This window comes from Polypterus senegalus, chromosome 6, assembly GCF_016835505.1.
Source record: "Polypterus senegalus isolate Bchr_013 chromosome 6, ASM1683550v1, whole genome shotgun sequence".
In the NCBI taxonomy this organism is placed as follows: Eukaryota; Metazoa; Chordata; class Cladistia; order Polypteriformes; family Polypteridae; genus Polypterus; species Polypterus senegalus.
In genome coordinates this window covers 96,378,096-96,402,179 of record NC_053159.1, presented here as the reverse complement: position 1 = coordinate 96,402,179, position 24,084 = coordinate 96,378,096, and the positions used below count along the sequence as shown (strand labels likewise).

The 24,084-nt window shown below is 36.4% G+C and overlaps 1 protein-coding gene across 6 annotated transcripts in view; it reads left to right on the top strand.

Moving 5' to 3' along the window:
• The window catches only part of cux1b (cut-like homeobox 1b), a 497,544-nt gene that overhangs the window by 99,769 nt on the left and 373,691 nt on the right, over positions 1-24,084 (top strand). For all 6 annotated transcript variants that reach the window (XM_039756586.1, XM_039756583.1, XM_039756582.1 and 3 more), the window contains exon 2: positions 18,930-19,040. In XM_039756586.1, the coding sequence (XP_039612520.1) occupies positions 18,930-19,040 (111 nt within the window). The remainder of the gene's footprint in view (positions 1-18,929; positions 19,041-24,084) is intronic.

The following is a 24,084-nucleotide window of genomic DNA, read 5'->3' as shown; positions in this document are numbered from 1 at the left end:
AGTATTACAGAAAGAATACTAATAATGTAAAATATTGCACAAAGAAAAAATTGCAGACTAATATTGCAGTAGACTGGGATTACACAGAGGATTATTGCACATCCAAAATAAAAAGTGAACAGTGGGCGGCGTGGAGAGTGAAAGAAGGAGAGAGAAAAGAGAAGGGGATAGAGACGGAGGCACAGGGAGAGATGCTCACTATATGTTGAGATTCAGTGCAGTTATGGCTCCAGGAAAGAAACTGTTCCAGAGTGTTTTTTCCTTGATTTGATGAACCTGTAGCGTCTACCAGAGAGCAACAGGTAGTCAAACAGGTGAAAATCTGGTTGTGAGGGGTCCTTCAAAATGTTTTTTGTCCTGCAAAGGCAGCAGCAAAATATACAAGTCTTTTGGAGTGAGTAGAGAACAGCTTACAGTCTTTTGAGCTGCATTGATGACACCCTGAAGCCTCCTCCTGTCTGCTGCACTGTAGCGTCAGTACCACACTGTGATACAGTATGTCAGAATGCTCTCTATTCAGGAGTGGTAAATAATCACTAGCAACTTTTGTTCCAGATTTTTCTTCCTAAGTAGTCTTTAAGGAAATGAAGTCAGTGCTATGTCTTTTTACTGACCTCTTTGATGTTTGTAGTTCAAGAAGAGACAGCAGTGATAAAGGTACCCATGAATTTGAATGCTGGGGTCCTTTCCACACAAACACCCTTGATGTAGAGAGGGGAAAGGTCTGCGCTGTTTTTCCTAAAAAGATAAAAGGAAAAACAGTGCAGACCTGGCCCCCATATAAGTTCTTCTCATGATGACATGAGACATTATGGAATGGAGTTTTTCTGAGCTTCCATCTAGTGATCCCTCTAATCCCTACAGTATATACTGTACATTTCTGAATGCTGACATAGTATTTCCTTCAAGTTGAGACTAAAATATATCAAGGCTGTTAACGAAAAAAAAAACCAGAAGTAATTCGAGTCAAAGTGATAAGGACAGGAGTAATGGCACGTCAAGGTGACCCAAGAAATTTCAGGAATGTTATGAAGCCAAACCCTGTGACTTTCAAAGCAGAGAGACAGATGGGCACATGAGGAAAGTTTCGGCACACTACTTGAATGGTTATGCTGAGGATAGCATAAGTGTTATAGATTAGATTAGCATTGACAAGTGAAATTAATCTTTAGACAAACCATGTAGGGCTTGGTTGAACGATTTTTGTTTGATTAAATCGTATAATTCAAATGAATTTTTTTTAAACTTATCCTGACAAGTGGCAGAGCATCGTGGAGGTGGTTTAAGCACAGATAAGCTGCATTAGTCTGTTCTTGATGCAAATTCTGCAACCTAGATGCAAGGGGCAGGGATTGAGGATGAAAATGGATCAGATTTTGGAAGTGGCACTCTTTTCAATTTGGATGGTGATAGTGCTACAGTAGTGCTCAACTGTGTGCGGGATAGTGAAGTTGATTATTGTGCTGGAAGTGAATAGAGCCTGCAGGATAGTTGCACATAAAGCTCCTGCAGACTAGTGTGACTTTGAAACAGTAGGCTGAAAAGTGCAATTTACTTAAAATATAAAGGAAAGGGTAAGGACCAAAGTGATGGTGTTTCCTGTGCCTGTAACAGTGGGAGGGTTGTAAATAGTTACTGATTGTGTTATTGTTTCTTTGAGTGTATATTTTGGTAGAATTTTACCTATTTTGATTTCTGTATAGCCAACTGTCAGTGTGATTTTGTTCCTCACGTCCGTGAAAGGGGCATCACAATATAATGAGTGGTGCTTCTCTTATGAATACACTTGATCCAAGTAAAGGCTGTAATGTTAAAGAATTGGTTCATATATGAAGGATCGGATGTTGGACTAAATAAAGTAAAATGAAAAGCTCAGTTTCAGAACCTTAACTGGAAGCAACAGACTGGAACTAGTGTGAGAAAGCATGGGATGCAGTTAAAGCCTTTCACCAACCAACAGCTCCCGAATATTCTTTTTCCTGCTTCAGCTCGGGCTACACAAGGTATGCTACCTGTTATAGTAATATGCCAGATTTGTCCATCGTGCCTTCTCACCTTGGAGTGATGGCTAGGCTTCGATGGAGAGAAGAATAAGCAGGCTGTCTGTAATGCGTGGTCGGAGGGCTATTGGAGTGCATTTGGAAGAAGAGGCTCCTCTAATCTTCTAAATGCAGCTCATGCCAGAGACCACTAGTTATAATAGAAAGAAGATAGCTTGTGTGATCTGCATCCTAAAGTGTTTGTACAAAGAAAGAAAAAAAGTAACCTGTGATAAAGGTGTGTCTTAGGTACAGGGAAAGAGCAGAAAACTGCAGAAATAGAAGGAAAGGTCGCAGTAAGTGATTTGAAAAGAGTGTGGATGCCACAGGGAAGAACGACGAGGAAGAAAGTTATAGAAAAGACTGCAGAGAAAGATGCATTGTTATTTTGCACCTTTTCTCATTGACAATAAAACCATTAGATTTTGAATTTTTGTGAATGATGCAGTTACATTTTTAGTTAGTTGAAATTTTTTTTCTGAGTTAAAATATTTAAATAAATCATACATCATCCATACGTTAAAAAAGAGATTTTTTTTTTTTTGGATATATTGCCCAGTCACTGATGCCTCATTTCTCTGCATCTCTTCAGTCATACCTACATTTTAGAGACTTTACATTTGTGTTACACTATACCTTTACATTTGTATTCTTTGTCTCATACATGTTGCCCTGTGTCTGACTTAGAAAGATGTCTTACAGGAATGAAGAACAGTATGTTTGACAGCAATGTGCATAAATGGAAATGGAAGATGCGTGGTGGCAGAGTGTAATTGGCTGAGCCAGGATGGCTAAACATGACTCGGTTATCAGCAGAGATACCGCTTCAGTAGATAATGCAACTGGCTGATGAGGGGAAATCAGGAAAAATTTCCATCACTTTAGGTCTAGGAGTTCTGCTTTACTTACAGAGACAGTAACCTGCACCAAACACATATTTTAATTTAGCAGAGTATTAAAAAATATTAAAGGAAAAGAATGGTGCTTTATGGATTTATATTTTATATGTGTGAGTGGAATAAATGTTATCCCAATGTTAAAATGCCAGAGCAGAAAACTTGAGATGATCAAAGATCTGCAGTTGTCTGATAGTTTTAACATTGTTAGTAGATCCGCATTGGTTACTTACTAAATTGCAGTGGTTCTTTCTTTGTTTGAATTTTGTAATTTTGTACAATTAACTTGAACAAGTCTCCATTATACTCTTCAAGCAGGTTAAAAATGCCTATAAGAAACAAGCCTGCATTTCATTTCCCCACCTGAATCCAAAGTCAGTCCATCAAACGCAAAGAAAGTGATTTTGGTGTAAGTCATTTGTTATTTCAAACCAATGTAACCATGCCCTTAAAATCTTCATGTCCAAAATTAATGGACCAAGCCCTTTGTCCAGCTTGCTATGCATTATATAGCTTGGCTCTATTTTTCTTTTTGTATCGGAATCAGAATTTACTTTGTTGGCCTGATACACTAATGTGTACTAGTATCTTGATAGTATTGGTGCAACATACATTAGACAACACAGAATACAAAAATATAAAATGATAAACTATTTTGCATTATGCAAAGACAATACAAAAACATTAAAGAGATAGAAGAATTAAAATGTCCAGGCAGTCCAGTATACAGGTTTTCATAGATACTGAGTAAAAGCTCAGACCAGTTAAGTCAGAATAACTGCACGTGGAAAAAAACTGTTTAGATAATGGGTTGTTTGAACTGTGACTGCACAAAGACGTTTTTTCCAGAGGGATGTCTTTGGAACAAGTGATGGATGCTGTGGGTGAATTAGATCATCATTGATCTTTGTTGCCCTTTTCCTTCCTTGGACTCATATAAGACTTCAATGTATGGTAAGTTGCAGTCTGTGATCCTTTCATGGTTTTTATGATACATTGCAGATTGACATTAGCCTCAACAGAGGCACCACCAATCCAGATAGTAGTTATAGCTGAGGTCAGAATGGACTCCTTTGGCTGTGTAGAATTGAACCAATGTTGTTTGGGGGAGATTGAATTTCCTCAGTTGATGCAAAAAAGAATATCTTCTGATGGGCTTTCGGAATAATATATATAATGTTACTGTCCCACTGAAGATTTTGTGGCAGCACAGTGTGCAGAAACGTAAATGTTGTCCCAACAACTCAGCAGATTATGGCAAGTGATAGGTGAGCAGGTGTCTGTTTCCTGAAATCTACGATCTTCTGAGTTTTTTGCATTTTAAGGTCCAAATTATTATGGCTGCACCATAATATCAATAATGTCTGTGTATGAACTCATCATTGTTTGAAATGAGGTCAGTTAGTATAATGTCATCTGCAAATTTAAGAAGTTTGACAGACGAATTGCCAGAGGTACAGTCATTTGTAAAAAGTGAAAAGAGTAGTGGGGAAAATACTTATCCCTGCAGTGCATTAGTACTAAGTGTTAATAGGTCAAATGTGTGTGCCCAACCACACATACTGTTTCCTACCTGTAAGAAAGTCCGTGATGCAATGGCAGATTGAAATGGGCTATTTGAGTTGGGTGAGTTTCTCATCTAGGAGCTATGGGATGATTGTATTGAAAGCAGAGATAATGTCCATAGACAAGATCCTCACACATGTCCCTGACATATCAAGGTGTTGGTAAGTAAAGCTCAGACTGAAGTTTACTGCATCATCCACAGACTTGGTTGGCTCTGTATGCAAACTGAAATGGCTCCAGGAAGTCTTTTGTAGCGTTCTTGAGGGAATTCAGATTCAGTTGTTTCGAAGTTTTCATTACCACAGAGGTTAAAGCAAGGGATGTTCTGATTAATCGGCCACTGATCATAATCGGCTGATTTTCAGTAAAAAAAGACTTGATTGATGATTGTTAAATTAGCCGATCACAAAAATCAATATTTCCAGACCCTGCTTTTCTAGATCATTATGATAATTCAGTTGTAATGCTTCTTTACGCAAGGTATTATGATTGTTGATATTTTTTTTTTTGCAGCAAATTTCCTGCATTGTAAACAAAGAGCAGCGAGTGGAAGCTTTTTTTATCAGAGAGTGAGAGACAATTGGAATATTTGCCTTTACATTAAAAAAGTGGAGTAATAAACTGGAAAAAAAGGAACCTGAGACGGTCTAAAGGTTTTTGCCTTTTTACTTTGTACTTTAAATTAAAATGAACACCATTTGAGTTTGGACAGCAGGCGGTGTTTTAGGTGTAGCACCCTTCATTTTTAGTTGGAAAAAGAAAAGATAAAGACAAATTTGAAATTGCTGCCTAATAATCAAAATACTTTTAAAAAATATTTGTACTCTTTAGTATTTGTTGTTGTGTGTCATACAGCATAAGTTTTGGTAAGAAAATGGTAATCCCTATTTATAATTACACTTCAAGAATTACAATGTCTGGCAGATACACTGAAGAAAAAAACACCTACAGTATATAAATGTAGTAAATGTATATTTTATTAGCAAACAGCTTTAGTGCAATTAATGATTTAAAATGATTAAAACCTATAAGTGTACGTATATTTACATTTAAGCAGCATTCAAAATTCAATTTTGTTAATATAAATGGCCAGTCAGTTAATAACTGTGGTCTATACAGTAGTTTAGTTATAAAAATACCAAAGTTAACACTTTAATATAGGACATAACACTTCTGTTCATCTAGTTTTGCAGGAGCTTAGTTTTTTAAAGAGAAGGGAAAAAAATGAAATTGGTATCAGAATTGGTTGATAAAGTAAAATGAAATTTTGATGGTATTGTCCTTAAAAAACAGTATTGGAGCATCCCAAGTTAAAGGTATTGGTCTATACTCATTAGATCTATGACCTTTGATTTTTTTGCTTCTGGAATTATGGTGGAGGTCTTGAAGCAGGCAGGGGGAGTGCACAGATCCAGAAATTGGTTGAAAATTTTTGCAAATACTGCAGACAACTGGTCTTCACAGTGCCTGAGCAAAGAAGGGGAAATTTAGGTCCTGGGTTATAGCTTTTTAATAATTTGTTTTTTGAATAGGCTGCAGATGTCTTTTGCAGCGATGGCAGGAAGGTAAAGCTGAAAAGAAGATGAGTGCACTGTAGTATCAATGATACTATTGAGTAGATTTATGTCCCATTGTCTTTCAATATGTCTGGAAAACTGATTTAACTTATTAGCCAGACTGGTATCAGCAAATCTGTTTGTTTCTTGTAATTAGTGACTTGTTTAAGGCTTCTCCAGCCTGATGTGCTGTTGTTTGCAGACAATTGTTTCTGCAGCTTATCTGAGTATTTCCTTTTTGCAGCTTTGATCCCTTTCTCCAAGATATATTTGGCTTTTCTTTTGAGCAGTGGCATCCGTAACTATGCTATGCTATACTATACTATACCTGGCCTGACCATGTTTTTTTCCATGCATATTTGGGATTACTCTTAACTGGGTTTAAGTCTCTTTTAATAAATTCTGTGAGTAGACTCTGTAGTTGAATAAAATACAGTAAGTAAAGAGTTCCTCTTCAAGGGCATATCAGCTCCCATGTATACAAGCCCACCCACAGAACTAAAGACAAAATAAAATCTGTTTGATTTTATCTTAGCTAGTTATGCTTGTTGGAATGAGTCACTGGGTATGTCACATTAGGTGAATGAATTCATGGTAGTATGCTGGGTGCCTTTGAATCTATAAGATTATCTAAAAAAAAGGCTACAACTAACAATTGCTGGAAAGTCACATAATGTGATTTAGCCTTTAGCTGTTCTAAAAAGATTTACCTCTAACTACATCTACCTTCTGCATTATTTCATGATAAATCTTGTGTTTGTTTGAAAGTTGAATTTTAAGGTAAGCAAAAAGTTGTTACTAATATTAAAAGCAATGATGATGCAGATGCTAGGACACCACACACTGCTGTAGGCTTTCTTGCACATATTAATTGGCTGATGCTTATATTTCTACCAAGACTCCATCTTAAGCAAATGTCTGTGTTTCTGCTACACTGAAGTTTTCTGTTCACACTGAACATATCTTTGAATACCTGTGTTTATTAAATACTCCAAAGTACAGTTTAACACAAAAATGTAGAGCCACAGCCAAGAAAAACTGAACCGACATAGTGTTACATCAGATGTAACTGAAGTTCTCTTCATTCCTTGAGGATGGGTGTGTAAAAAGGTAACGCTTTTACAATAATGGACTGGACAGCTTATTTTTGTGTTTTCAGTGCAGTAAAGCAAAGTATTTACTGAAGTGTTGAAGAAAGAAATTAGGAAGGAAACTTATGAAATCTAAATCATGGTGATATGTCAAGTATATTGTTGAGTTTATTTTCTTGTCATTTGCTTAGTAAAAGTTAATTTTTTTTTTCTGAGCAAGTAGGAAGAAAGTTACAGTAAGAAAAACTATACATATATATATATTTGGGTGGTCTCTGAGCAAATAGTGTATTTAACACTGCCTACTTCTGCCATACCTTTTTGCAGGTATATGAAGATCTTTGTCATTCAGATTTAGTAAAGCAAATTTTTTGGGAGAGGTCCTGTTAGCTAGTTATTTTTACTTTCTTGTATATGAAGTATAGGGAAAGTTTTGGAATTCTCCATAAACTCCATTTCAAGATTTTGATCAGTCTCGATGTTTTAGATCTCCCTGAATCACAAAATGCCATTTTTGGAATTCTGTCTGTGTGTGTGTGTGTGTGTGTGTGTGTATAAACATGATAACTTGAGTACACTTAGGTCAACCAAATTTTGCATACAAGTATTAGGTACAAAATATAGATTTCTGTAAATCTTTGGGCTATTTCTGTTAACCAGAAGTGGTACTTTACTTTAACACATACTCGATTGTGTTTTTTTTTAAATTCATGCAGCTGCAAAGTCCGATTTATTCAACTTTACTTTTATAATAATTATTCAATATAATATTAATTTGTTTTGTTGTCGATGGTTGTTTAATGTACATAATATAAAAATATAATCATTGTCTTGTTTACTCCTCAAATACCATTCCCATATCTGAGTATATGAGATTTTTTTCAGATGTTTTCCACATGCCTGCTTGGTTTTTCCTTTAGTATAATTTTGATCTATTGCAGTGCGTGTGTTATTGTGGCCTTGGTCACCTGTTCTAGGTTGGTTCCTACCTATTTATCAGTACTTCCTGATAGATAGGCAGTAGCTCCCTGTGACACTAAACTGAATAGGTGAGTTAGAAAATGATTGAAAATTGCAGGGCTTTAGTGTTTTTGAAATTTTAATCATGATCAAATTACCAAAATATTTGATTACATCTTGCCTGAAGAAGGGACCTGAGTTGCCTTAAAAGCTTACGCATTGTAATCTTTTTAGTTAGCCAGTAAAATGTGTCATTTTGCTTGACTTCTCACTACATTCATAATGGCTTACATGGTAAAACACCCTAGTACTACAAAATATTTATAAAACTGTATTTTATCAACTTGAGTTTTTTCGGTTTTTTAATGGTAAATAAAAATATTTTATGAAAAATGTATTTCTACAGAAGGTACAATGGCTCAAGTTAGACTTGTTCTTTGATGCATATTTTCTTTTTTCTTGGCATTCACACAGAGAGAGTACTGAGTAACCAGTTTTGCATTTGTGTAGTGCCTTTCATAGTATACAGCTCGCTTAACCTTCACGTGTTTAGCATTGTACAGAATTCAAGTATATTGTTTATTTTACTATTTTTGTGTCAAGAGGTAAGATGAATTGTTGTCACAGGTTAAGATTTCAATCTGCAATATTGTGGTCTTAGATCCAAATTCTTTCATTGCATACCTGTTTCCACTCTACAGTTACACTCTATCAGCAGTGCAGCAATTTATTAATCCTGCTGGTGTATTGGTTGTTTGCCATTGTAGTCATCCTTTTAACATTGGTGCCTGTATATTTAATTAGTTCAAGCTAAACTGTTTTACAGATTCTTGTGTATTTTGTAAGGGGGTGAGCCACAGGACTACTCAACACACTGAACATAACGATTAGCTACAGATGAATGTTTGGTTATTGTATTGCCCACTTCCTGGGGCTCTTTCCTTGGGAGCTTCATTGAGTTGGGCAGTGACTTTCCTGTGCATGTGTTTTCATAAGTGTAAGCACAAAATTAACATGTTTGTGTTGCCTTATAGACAAAACGTGTTTTATTGTCATTATGTTATCATGTAATGGGCTTGGCAGGTTTACACCTGAGAAAACTGTCCTGTTTTAGAAACACAAAGCACAAGACCAGATGAAAAATTTTCAGGCACACTGAAGGTAATTTAGTGTATGAGAATAAATTAAATGCCCTTTTCTTTTCTTTTTCTACCAAATTCTGTTATCTTCAAGTTCCTTTAATTTTTTGTAGCTTCTTGTGTACACAGTCCAGTGAAATCCTTACCTGATGAACCATTATCATCATCACATAGTGCAGCAGTTGAACTGGCCCAGCTGCCACATACAGATTTTTATTCTTTTCATTTATTGGACCCTTAACACATCAGTTTGATTGGCTGCTAATGTGTTTCACTGATAAAATTACACCAACATGGCATGAAATACTTTAAAAAGTTGTGCTGAGTGTTGACAGCCTATATAATAATATTGACACTGAAAAAATAGTATATCCTGCATATGAAACAGGCAAAGGAGAAAAAAATGAAAATGTGTATTTTCAAGTGGTACGTTTAAAAGTTAACAGTAATGCAGTGTATATAGCAATATGTTAAAAGAACACTAAGTTATATAGTATGTTTTTTCAGTTTACTAAAACCAGGTTAGTCCTAGGTACTACTTGGCTCTGTTGCAACAGATTGGCGCTGTGACTGCTATTGACTGCATGTAGTTAGGGGCTGTCTGAGCAGAGTCTTATCTAGGGCAGCTCTCCATATAATTCAGCATAGGTGTTGTTCAATATTATTTAAATGTCTGTACATATGTTTTAAGTGTATTTTCTATTTTTGACTAGGGAGATCTGTCAACATATAAGATTAGCCTTGGAAAAGACTTGCTCCTTAAGGGCAAGATGAACATTTATTTGTATACATATGTGCCTATTTGCATGTTTACATGCACATAGGCAAACACTATATATTGTTTGTAGCTGTTAGAGCATGGATCCAGGTAATTTTGTAAGTGTTTAGGAGCTTGACACTTTGCTACCCAGCTGCTAATTCAAATGAAAAGCTGATCTCCTCTGGTTTAGGCGCGAGCTGTATGAAAATGGCCTAATAATATTTGCCGTTGCATACGCAGCTGATAGCATCTGGCACAGGCGGCTCTCGGGGGAGCTTGGTAATCTGTTCCATCAGCGTTTACTACTGAACAAATTAACTAAGACAAGCACCACTGCCTGAGCCAGCAAAATTCTTCCATTAGGAAAATTATAAAGCCATTACATAGTACAATTTGGTCTTTTATACACAAATCCCGCCCTGTGAGTCAAAAAGAGGGTTTCCCACCACTTTGCCTACTCCCTATGTCATTGGGTAAGGAGAGATTCTGCTCCTGGACATCTTTACTCCTTTTTAGCCTTTAAGTTGGATGTTAGGGTGAAGAGGGAAGCTTTTAATTTTTGTAACTGTAAAGAGATAGGTTATTGACTTCAGCTTTTCTCAGGTGAAACTAATGACTTTGGTGGTGATTTGCTTTCGGATGTGTATGTTTTCCTTTGCAAAGCATAAAATTGTGACTTTTTTGTTTGCTGGGTATCACTGTACAGAGTTCTGTTTTGATCCTCTGAGGTATTTGTGTTCAGATGACATTTGCACAGTGTAGTGTTGGTTTAATAAACAAACTTCAAAGAAATAAAGCCAGTTTTTGTTGGATGAGAGAGTAGAGAAAGTATATTTCATTTTTTAGGCTGCCACCTAATTCTGTATGTGTGACAGAATAAAAGCAACTCTCAGTAGATTGAAAAGTTGTAAGAATTATGTCATATGCTGCCTGTCACTGTGCTAGTAGCAAACCAAAACCCCTTCATTTTTTAGCACTTATGAATCAATAAGTGATGGCAATAACAACTATAATTCTTTTAATTTTACAAAAGCAACGATGTTACCCATATTTTGAATAAACATTTATCTAAATAATTTAAGTGAAATCAGACTTCATGCATTGAACATTGTGTAACGTAATGAGTAACGTAACATAATATCTATTTTCTAGAAGTAACAATTCCTGCATTACATTATATTTAAAAAAAAAACAAAGCAAAAAAAGCTGCGGTACAATGGAAGATTATTCCTGCCAACTCCCCAAAAAATGGACTGCAATATTTTACAGAACTACTGCTTTTTTTGTTTGTTTGCAAAGACATTGCCTGCTGTCATTGGAGTAAACCTGATTTACAGTATACTTTCTGTGTGAAACTTGGCGACCAAACAATACTTTTTTTTTTCTTTATTTCACCTTATACAATTTCTTATTGTGGAATCTCAGGACACAAACGTCTCGTAACACATACAAATTGGGTTATGACCAAAAAGTTTGCCAAACTTTTGCATCTGTTCACGAACACACACTCGGGTGACAAACAAGCCAGTTTCCCATCCGGTTTGTACGCGCCAATGATTTCCGCACGTGTTCAGTCTCTCCCTGTGCATTCGCTGTGAACTCTTTGTGCTCTATTTTGTTTCCCTTCCGGTTCGTACACGCTGGTGATTTACGCATGTGTTCAGTCTCTCCCTGTACAGTACATTGTTCTCGGTCAGACGTGCATCGTGCAGAGGGAATTTACCTCAAAACTGTAATCTTCTCTCCACCCAGTTCCTTCATGCCAGAACTCAACTCATGCAAGGTTAGTTTGCTTGGTTGTTTATGGTTAGTTTTTGTATAAATTAAGGATTTTTCAAATCCTCATTCCTCCTCAAAAACTCATTAAAAAAAAGTGTTTACAGCGAGCGGTTCGTAAGGCTATAGCGCGAACTCTTGCAGTGTTAGTTTTCTCTGTTCAAGGTTTTCTCAGTGTTTTTCAATGTTTTTTACATTTAGTGTACTATTACACTGTGCATTCTATGGTATAATTAACTATTTTTATGCTTAAAAATCTTTAAAAAAAACATTTACATACAGGTTGTATGGTCTGGAACAGATTAATTGTATTTACAATATTTACATACAATCCTATGGGGGAAATTACTTCAGGTCACGACCAAATTGGGTTGCGACCAGAGTTTGGAACGAATTACGGTCGTGACCTGAAGTTCCACTGTATTAGGAATTTGTTAGTTTTTGCTTACCCCTTGGGGTCAGAGTTCAGGTTCAGCTGTTGTATAGTGCCCCTGGAGTAATTGCAGTTTAAAGGCCTTGTTCAAGGTCCCAGCAGAGCAGGATCTCTTTGGCAGTAATGGTGATTCGAACTGGCAACCTTCCAGATGCCAGCCCATTTCATTCACAAGTTGATATTCTTATATTCAGCAGGTGACAGTGTTTGATCCGTGTCTCATGCCTAACAATGTCACTGCAGAGGAAGTGACACTCTACTGATGGAAGAAGAGTTGTGCCTGTTATTACTGGCTTTGAGAGGAAAAGAGAAGATAGAGTGTTATAACCATTAAACAAAAGCAGTAAATGGAGGAAGGGTATATTTTTGTGAGTGGGAGACCTACATGATGAACACTTCAAAAAGCTATGAATGTTTACCTTTAGCTTAGATGACCTGCTGCATCCTATTAGCCCTTTGTATACCATTTTCACACCCACATAACCAGCCTCTACTTTAAAATCACTACTGCATGTGCTGAGGGTACATTTAATCTATCCAGTTTAGAGTTGCAGGGTTCAGCCATTGTACAGTACCCCTGGCTAGTGATCACTGCAGCACTTGGGTGTGATGCAGAAGCTAGGGAGACACGATAGCAGGGCACTGTATGCGGCATCACTCCGCTACTCAGGTAGCTGTTTTTTATAGCCGGCCTCTTCAAGCATTCCGCCCAGTCAGACAGGTCTTGGCTGCCAGGGGAGCATGCTCCTCTCAGATTCCGACCTAGTTTAGCTACAATATTTATAAAGCACAAGAAAATTATTAAATTTGATTGTGTCTGGTTGGTTTTATGAAGGTTCTTGGGTTTTGGATTTAATAACAAATTCTGCCCAGTGAAATGTGCAGTTTCTCATGTAAGAGAAGAAAGAGTAAGACAAAAGTAACACACTGTTTGTAGTACGTTATATTTTATAATAAGTAACATATGAGTAATATAACTAATTTGCTTTTAAAAAGTAACCTTCCTTCGTACTGAACAAAAACGAGCCCCAGTCAAACATTAAATGGTGTAAAATGATATGGAAATACTGAGAGAAATATGACGGTCCTGTTTCATCCTGCTATTATACAGATGATAAATAATCATGGTCAAGTCCAATAATCGCGATCAGGTGATTATATAATATTGATAGGCCTAATAATAATTTCATCAAGTTGCACACATTTTTTCCTTAAGAACTTATTCACAATCAGCAGTTTTTCCATAAACTACATTTTTTATATTATCTAGGGAAATGGTTGTTATGGCTTGTCTGTTCATACTTGCTTTCATATTTTTAGTCATATATTCATATTGTATGGTTTTGTGAGTTAAACGGGCACATAATTAGAGAACTCCTTGTAATCTTTCAAGTTAGATTACATATACAGTATATATAACTTTTTATATGTTTCATTTCCTTCTTAATGTTTGTCAGACAGAGCAGGCTGTACAATTATGTAGATAGTTAATTACAACAAGCAACTGAGTTTTTGATGTCTTACACGAGACCAGTTTACAATCACCAATTAACCTAACCGACACGTCTTTGGAATATGGAATTAAAGCTACCTAGAGAAAAACACACATGTGGGAAAAGTGTCAGCTCCACACAGACTGCAGCCAGGCATGGGATTCCATTCCAAAATGCTGCATGTGTTAGGCAGACGTGTTAACCAGAGTGCTGTTTTGCTACCACTGCAGGTAATATGATAACTCTGAAATGGCCCAGGGTGAGTGAGTGTGCCCTACAGTGACTGCGAACCTGTCCAGGGTTTCTTTCTGCCTTGTTGCCAGGGTTGCTAAGATAGGCACCAACTCCCTGTGAACCTAGACTGGAAAAAAATAGTTAACAAATCACTCTAGTGTAGTTTTTTTATAGATTTGGTACTGCTTTTCTTTTATAGAGGGTTAGGAAGCCTTAGTTTTTATAGTTTGGCATGTAGTGTTTTTCAGTGAGTACAGATTCAAAGCACAAATATTTTCCACTATAATGGATTGACTGGAATAATTGAACCATCTGTCATATATATATATATATATATATATATATATATATATATATATATATATATATATATATATAAAATATGTGTGTGTGTGTATATATATATATATATATATATATATATATATATATATATATATGTGTGTGTGTGTGTGTGTGTGTGTGTGTGTGTGTGTGTGTATATATATATATATATATATACATATATATATGTGTGTGTGTGTGTATATATATATATATATATATATATATATATGCACAAATAGTACACAGTAAAACAGAGTAGTTTAATTTGATAAACAAAGAAATCATGACATTATAATTAAGATGTGGCCAATTGACAGAAGAGGAGAGGAATACAAAAACAAACTCCATTCAATAGCATTCCAGGAGAAGATAACTTTTGGGGTAGTTCACGCATGGGCAGTTATGAATGACAAAGTTACGGTTCTGGTAACCAAGGCCAACTCACCATCCACCATCTCCTAGACATCCTAAAGTAGTATGTGTATGTGCTAGGCAGAGTTATAAATTAACTCCTTTTACTCTTGGGTTTTAAGACTCACTAGATCTTTGGTATCACTTTCCATGGACAAGAGTAGTGAATTGGCAGCATAACAGTGGTGGGATACAGAGTACGTTCAGTAGTAGGTCATGGTGAATACCATGCTTATGTTTTTGTGCATACAGTATGACTACATACATTCAGGATGGGGATAAGTATAGTATTGACTGAAAATATATTAACTTTGTGCAGTTTGTCTTATTTGAATTTTAAAATTACCAAAGCCAAGTAATCTCTGGTAGTCTACTATTGCAAGTCTCAGCTCTCCTCTTCCCAGCTAGTTTTTAGGCTTTAGACCACACATGTTCACGTCAGGCTGGAGCAGAGAGGATTTACTTTGTCTAGTCTGTTTTTGAAGAAGACACTGTATATACATTGTTATTTTCTTTCACAATATACTGTGTATATAATTAGCATTGTGTGGTTTTTGAAATTTTAGCTTGCATCTTTTCAATTTTACTGTTAATACAAAATGTTGAGTCCTACTTTTAAGTTTAGTTCAGCTTACATTTAACATGTAACACTAGATATTTTTCATAAGTATCATATAAAAAAAGAGTGTCGACCATCTTTTGGAAGAATTGTATCCATTGATAACTACCATAACCAGATTTTAAATGGCAAAATATGCAGAATTCTTGTCAAATTCTGTGAGTCATTTAAGAATCCTGGTCCAAATTCAGAAAAGTGCTGGTTGCCTTTAATTAATACATTTTTCTTTGCATTGATTGTAAAATTGATAATTGATTTGATTCTGTAATTTTAAAAACAATCTTTGTACATTTACTTTAGATGCAATCTGCATTCACAAATATTTTATGACTGGGCACAATTTTGCAGTACACTGAGCATCTGCTGGCTAAATCTGGTTTTTGTACAGGTGGTACAATTTTATCTCTGGAAGATGTGCTGCAATCATGCAGATAAGAAATATTGTCACATTCCACTGATGTGGAGTGCAGAGTGTAACAATTGTAACTGGAATGCATTATTTTTTAATGAGTTACATCCTTATGCCAGTGGAGAGAGTAGCCTTAATTTGTGACAGCTGGACATCTTGGACAGCTGATTCTTACGTGACAGTCATATGTCATTACATTAAAATTGAGTGGGTGCATGTGGCGGATATGTTGCAGATAAGTGCAGTGTATGCCAGTCACACCGGGAGCAACCTCACTGCCTATAAGGTATGCAGAGCTGCTGAGATGCTGGCCATTATTCCGAAAATCTTTCTAGCATCTCCAGTGTGGCATCTCTTTACGTGACCACATCAGTCAGAATTTTCAGAGCAGCCTGTGATACCCAACTGTTCCAATCATCCAGCACCACTGTCAACAAGCCTCAGCACTAGATACTCATTTTAAAACACTTCCTTTTTTGTCTGAGGAGGAACTGTGAGGATACATTTTCAAGACTGATTAATTCAACAGTTACACGTGACCAACTGTATGTATAAGATTATAGAAAGACACAAATCTTCCTGCTATATCTTTAATTTCGACTAATTCAAGATTAGTTAAAGTGCAGTAGGGGAATAAGCTAATAAGCTACTGAATAATGTTTACTATTTAATTAGCAATATTTTATTTTTAATGATATTATTTGTTAGATGATACAGGCATTTTATAAAGCAGATGTCACTGCTTTGTATTAACAGGAAGAGACCTCCATATAATATGTGTTGACTCTGATGTGGAGATAGATATATTTGCTAAATTATGGTGAATTTTCAATGAGTGCAGTGCTAAGAAAAAGTTTTAACGAGCAATAATATTTTGTTCAACCTCTTGCAAGTACTCATGTTAACTGTTCATTACGTATCAAGAATTGATTTTTAAATGCTGTTCAATGCTTGTGTGTATGTTATGAAAACACTGTGTAGACACCTTTCGAATAAAGTGTTATTGAATTTTGTCACATTATATTAATGTTCTCAATGCAAAGTTTAGTAATCTCTAAAAATGCCTGCACTTCAAATATTTCAGTGCTTGGCAATTAAATAATGATAAAACCGATATTGAATCGAAGCAGGACATTGTGAATTGAAATCAAATTGAATTGGGACATCAATGGCACATGCATATGTATTCATATAATGGTGCATTTTGCATAGCAGTTGCTTCTGCCTCAAGGTGTCCCTAGTCCAGTCTTTCGGCCCTGGTCCTGCCCTTAGCATATAGCACAGAAAGTAAGATGATGTCCTTTACAGGTAAAGGAAGCTGCATTGTGTGTTCATGTCTTTGACTGTAGATGCACTCTTGTAATAGACCTTAGTAAGAAAGGCAAACTATTGGTTGGTCGGTAACTGTAAACTTTGTGAGAGTGTTTAGTGTGGTAATAACTTCTGTAAAATGCTAACTCTTAACCTAACACTTAGTCATTGCTTTTATTAATTGCAACCTATAATCGGACAGATCCCTCTTCTCTAGGCTATACAGTCAGTTGTGGCTCTTTGATGGTATCCAGTTGTAAGTACAACTAACAATATAACAGAGACATTGCTAAAGGTATTCTATGTATTATATTATTGAATTGAATTTCTTTAATCCACTAGGCAACAATATACTGTGCATCTTTGCTTAGGGATAGTGCATTTTAACAAAATTATTTAGCACTACAGACATTAGTGAGTTGAACTATTTTTCATTTCAGTGCCAGAAACTGTCTTAAGAAGGCAGAGATCTGTGCAAGCATAGGGAAGTGAAGAGAACTGCATCTTCATTTTCATTCATCTCATTAGCTTAGAGCGTCTTGCTACCACAGAAGTGCATCTCCTACATCTCTTATATGATTACTGCCTGGAATGTTGTGCATTTTTCATAGGTCACTGCCTAATGTCCATTTTTTGAAGGTTGATTTTGGACTGTAAAAAGACGTGCTTTTGAATACAAATCTATAGGGAAATACTCAACTGTATTCAACTTTGCCCTGAATGGAAACTTGTTGCTAAGTAAATCAAAACATGTGATCTCTGTAATGTTGACTGACTTCAGTACATTTTATCACTTGTTGAAGACTGGGAATAGACTTGCTTTCCTTTATCCCTGCCACACAAAGCTTGTCAAGTCTCATTTATCTGTTGTTAACAAAACCAATATTCTGTCTTGATTATAATGTCCATGAAGTTGTACTTTTAGACATACTGATAATTCACAGTTCATTTCCTGAAAATATCTTCCATAATATCTTACATAAGCTTGCTGTAATTGTTCTTATTAACCTTATTTATTGTTTTAGTTTTGTGAAATACTTGTATCTTTTTATTTTCTGTTTGTGTAGACTGTAAGGAATCAGATCCTGAATTATACATTGGTAATTGTTGTCTGTAATTTTTCTAATTACATTGTTAGGGTTGAGTTTGAACTACCAATAAATTAAAAATCCCAAAATTCCAGTTACCCCTATTATTTTGATATCCAAATTGTCAAATTTGCATTTGCCACTAGACATTTTTTGAAAGGCACTAGCTGGGCACATCTGTCTTTCTGAAAACAATGGCAATGTAGTGTGTTTTGCCTACCCATGGTTGAAAGAAAATTAACACTCCCAAAAAGCAGAAAATGTGCGCATCAGCATTTTGAAATGCTGTAAAAAGCTCGCTGATCACTCCATGTGTGGTTATGTGTGTTTTATGTAATATATACTCCAAGATATAGTAGGATCCACCTCAACATGCCCAAGCTGAACTGTATGATACAAAGGATGAGGTTATTTTTGTTTTTGCATAATTTCTAATGAGCATTTTGTTAACTTTTTCTGTTTTTCCCACCCTTTTCTCTTATTTATTTAGCTATACCAATTAAACATTTCCAAAAATGTCTCCTATTTTAGGTTTTAAGTATATTTTCTCCTGCTGTTATTAGTGCTATTTTTTTTTTTTTATTCTAAAGTCTCGGTGAGGGAACAATCTCGCTGCTCTCTCTCTCTCCCCTTTTTTCTTTCTGCATGAATGCCATAATCTGCTTGGCTTATGGGAGCTCAGTAGTGCAGTGGCATTCAGCGAGACTTTTTTTTTTCTTTTTCATGGAAGCACTTGGCCGCCTTGGTGTTCTAATGCAAATGAGAAACCCGCAGCAAGGCGCTATGCGTAATGACAGACTTGTGTCTTGTTTTGTTCCCAGAGAGAGCTTGATGCTACCGCCACTGTACTGGCCAACAGACAAGATGAGAGTGAGCAGTCCAGAAAAAAGCTTATTGATCAGAGCCGCGAGTTTAAGAAGAACACACCAGAGGTGAGTCTCTCAGCATGGGTTTCTCTGGATGGTAAAGGAGAGGGAGGGTAATGGTGATCCTTTGGTGTTCTTGTAAATAGTAATTAGGGCAGCCAATTACCAGCATATTCTGCAGGTCAGCTGATGGATAAATAAAATACTTTGTCTTTTGAGCACAAGGTGTAATGATACTTGACAACATGGTATTATACCTAAAGGAAGGGTTAATGCAAATTTTCATTCCAACCTAGGTATTTGACTAACTTTATTGTCTAACATTTCACTACTAAAGTGAATTAATAATTTTGCTGTAGACTTCTATTCCATCCAGAACAGAGCCATGCCTTGTGCCTGGTTTTGCAGAGCTAGCACTCATTATTCTCCTCCAACTCTGACAAGGTTAGACAGGCCTTACTGTTCAAAAAAATCTGAAATTTCTTCATTTGCTAACTTCATATGTAATTAGCCATTAATGTTTTTCATTTTCTGAGTGGCAACAACTTGTCTTAAACCCTGAACCATTTGGCATGAGGGATAGTGAGGCTGTGGCTTACGAGGCTGCATCAATAAAAGCTTTCTTTATTACTGTATGGCTCATGCTTTTTGTACTGCATGGTTGTTTTGGGAACATATTTTGTCCGTATTCTAAGTGATCTCTGATTATATGTCCTTTACTAGGCCTTAACTCTGTTTAAGTTTTAGCAGGTCCTTTATGAAGTGGCATGATGATGGTGGTGGTGTGGAAATGAAATACCTGGGGTTTGGATCAGCAGATCAAGATGGTTTGAATTTTCCATCCCATTGCTGTGGTGATGGTGTGTTATATCAGATGAACATACAATGTAGTTATGGCATTAATTACCTTTTAGAAACTGCCACAGTATAATTTTCACTGGGTGGTTTTTTTTAAGGGTGGCATAGTGGCGCAGTGGGTAGTGCTGCTGCCTCACAGTTAGGAGACCCGGGTTCGCTTCCTGTGTCCACCCTCCGTGGAGTTCTCCCTGTGTCTGCGTGGGTTTCCTCCGGGTACTCCTGTTTCCTCCCACAGTCCAAAAACATGCAGGTTTGATGCATTGGCGGTTCTAAATTGCCCCTAGTGTGTGCTTGGTGTGTGTATGTGTGCGTGCGCCCTGCGGTGGGGTGGCGTCCTGCCCAGGGTTTGTTTCCTGCCTTGCGCCCTGTGTTGCCTGGGATTGACTCCAGCAGACTCCCTTGTCCCTGTAGTTAGGATATAGTGGGTTGGATAATGGATGGATGTTTTCTAATGTGTTAGTTACCAAAACATCTGGCATAGTGTGCAAAGCTCTTATGTTTCATTTGAAATATATTTCAGCCATTATTAAGTATTAGCTGAGTTTTAAAAAGAAAAAAAAAACATTCTGAGTGTTGCATTGTACAGTATTTTATATACAAACACTCTTCTAGACACTTTTAACACAATACATTTAAAAATTACTTAATCCTTTTCCTTAATCTTCTTAATCCAGTTCAGGGTTTTAGATAGCCAGAACCAGTCCCTCCAGAATCAGGCACCTTCCAGAAATGAATTCTTGGTACTGAAGGGCATAATCAAAAACAACCACAGAGACTGGAACAAAGCAATTTTAAAGTCAACAGCTAACCTAACTGACATTGGTATGAGAGAGGGAAAGCAGAGTACCTGGAGAAAAACCCTATGCATACATGAGGAGAATGTTCAAAGCCCTAAGAGACAGCTCTCAGTGGAAATTATTGGCATGGTCAGCTGTGGGTACAAGTGTGTATGTCTCTTAGAGTTCTTGAACTTGTGAATGAGTCTTGTTCAGAACATTCTTTGTGGTGTATCATCATTGTGTCAGCTGGCAGCTGTCTGACTCTAGCCCTGCCCACAATTTTTAACACCAAGGGAACTGAATAGAAGGACACAGTCATTGCATAACTGATAAGGCATGAAGAAGTAATGGCAGCAAAACTAATGAAGGGAAATTAAATGGAGTTTAAAACCTTGGGGATGGCATCACTGTGTGTTGATGCAGGCCTTGACATTATTGCATTTTCATTTTTTAAGGGGGAGGGGATTTTCAACAGAAGGACATTGAAATCTCAAGAAATTCAGAGCAGTCTTGGGCAGTGTATAGTATTTACTAGGGTGTAGGTCCTGGAAATTGAACTTGGAAATTAAAAGTAATTCACGTTACTCCTTAAGGTAGCTGCTACCAGTGATCATATTTTTGTAATTGTTTAAAATAATATGAAGTTCAATTTCTATCATGTGCATACATTCTTTTATTTTTGCTGTAACTGCAGTGCTGTCTACCATTTTGATCTTTTAACACCATATTAAGTTATTCATAAATGTTGGAGAGTGCTTATAAACAGATGACAGGTTGGATTTCTGAATTACTTGATTGTACACAGAAAAAAGTTATCTTGGAGCAAGGGTTTAAGTGATAAGGCTGAATAAAAGAGTAAGAGGTATCAGCTATCATTTCATAGAAAACTGGTGGATTAAAAGGCATGATTAGAACTGCCTTGTAAGGCAAGTGCATTTTACTTATTTGCTTATTCTTCCTGCTGGTTTGTATGAGAAGTATGGGTCTGTGCTGCAGTACTGTGTCTGATAACTCTGTAGGCTGTTCTCTTGTTAATTTGTTAGTGCTAATCATGTGCTTATTTTATTTATTTAATTCTTTATTTATTTTTTACCAGATACATGCATATACATGTTGTTGATGCAGGATAGGTCGAATTTATACCTTCATTAAATAAAGGAAAATGTCAAGTTAGCTTTTGTTACTTAACTGTATTGCATAACACTGAAGTTATAATAATATGAAAGCATGAAAATATGTAGACTTGTTCTCCCTCTCAACACATTAATCAGGATTAAGATAGCTGGAGTGTGGGTTGTTGTGTAACTGACTGCAAGTGATGGGTGGGGGTAGGTTTTAGTATGTGTGGGGCCTTTTTTAAATGGGAAACAATAATTTCTTCCGAGTTCAGTCAAATGATCTTTACTGAGTTGTGTTCCTTATGGACTTTGTGAGAGTATATCCTTCTTGGAGTTTCCTACAGCTCAGGAACTGGTCTTCTGCACCAATGTATTAGTTAAACTGTACACAGACAGAGTGAGTTCGATTCCTGAGGATGTAAGGCTATGGGCTTTCATAGATACCAACACAGCAGCAATGTTGAGAACCTAAACAGTATGGTGTTAACCTCACTGAGACACTGGTAATCAATATTTGTGTAACTTACATAGACCATAGGATTGAAACAGCCTAGTTTTGTACTATATAACTATTTAAAACAAATTTAGAAAGGAGTTTGAAGGCTGCCCAAGGTACTACATGTTTCTAGTGTAAATCTTTTTCTGACTGCTAGAGATGTCTATGACAACAACAACTACAACATTTATTTATATAGCACATTTTCATACATAAAATGTAGCTCAAATTGCTTTACATAATGAAGAATAGAAAAATAAAAGACACAGTAAGAAAATAAAATAAGTCAACATTAATTAACATAAAATAAGAGTAAGGTCCGATGGCCAGAGAGGACAAAACAAAACTCCAGATGGCTGGAGAAAAAAATAAAATCTGCAGGGATTCCAGACCATGAGACCGCCCAGTTCCCTCTGGGCATTCTACCTCACATAAATGAAACAGTCCTCTTTGTATTTAAGGTTCTCACGGAAAGACTTGATGATGATGGTCATGTAGACTTCTGGCTTTTAGTCCATCAATGTTGGAGCATCATGATGCTTTGAGTAGGTGGTGGTGGCGCAGGCCGCCACCACAAATAAACTGGAAAAAGAAACAGAAGAGAGATTAGGGGATAGTACGGATTTTAGAGCCACCATGAATAGTTATTATAATGAACTGAACATACAGAGTATCAGGATTAAATTAAAGTGAAATTATGAGAAGGCCATGTTAAAGTAACATCCTTCAGCATCTGAATAGTACAGAATAAAAGACAGTTGATGAAAAGGATTGAGGAGCAAAATATAGCATTTAGAAATACATATCACCTTTGTACCTTTATGTATTAAACATCAATTATAGATGTTGAAAATGAATGAGGTAACAGAAGTGGCCCCATAGAGTGAACATGCCTTACCCTTCTCCATCCTGGTTTAATATGACAGTATCTTTGCCAAGAGCAAGAAGCAGCTTGTGAGAGTGGTGTGCAACACCACAATCATTTTCCACCTGTTCATTGTGGACTTGCTCTAATTTTGTACATTATAGCGTAAGGTTATTGAGATCCTGCATGCTTCATTTTGTCCTAGTACTTTGTTCACTGTCCTGTGTAATAAATAGCTCAGGTTAGTCAAGATGAGGACTACCACATTTCATCATAATACTTACCCACAAGGTGTGAGGTGCATGAGTTTACTATATGATTTGAAGAATATACACAACCCCAATTCCAAAAAAGTTGTGACACTGTGTAAAATGTAAATAAAAACAGAATGCAATGATTTGCAAATCTTATAAACCCATATTTTATTCACAATGGAACAAAGAAAACATTTCAAAAGTTTAAAATGAGAAAATGTACTATTTTAAGAAAAGAATAAAGTACTTTTGAATTTGATAGCAGCAATATATCTCAAAAAGCAGAGCCATGTTTACCACTGTGTAGCATCCCCTCTTCTTTTAACAACAATCCGTAAACATCTGGGAACTGACGAGACTGGTTGCTGGACTTTTGGGAATGTTGTCCCCTACTTGTCTTAAATAGGATTCTAGCTGCCCAACAGTCTTGGGTCGTCTTTATCATATTTTTTGTTCCATGATGCGCAAAAATGTTTCCATTTGATGAAAGGTCTGGATTGTAGGCAGGCTTATTCAGCACCTGGACTCTTATACTATGAGGCCATGCTGTTGTAATAGATGCAGTGTGCAGTAGCATTGTTTTGCTGAAATATACCAGGTCTTCCCTGAAAGAGATGTCATTTGGATGAGAGCACATGTTGCTGTAAAACCTGTTTATACGCTTCAGCATTGATGGTAACTTTTCAGATGAGCCATCTGCCAAATCCATAGACAATTAATGCACCCCCATACCATCAGAG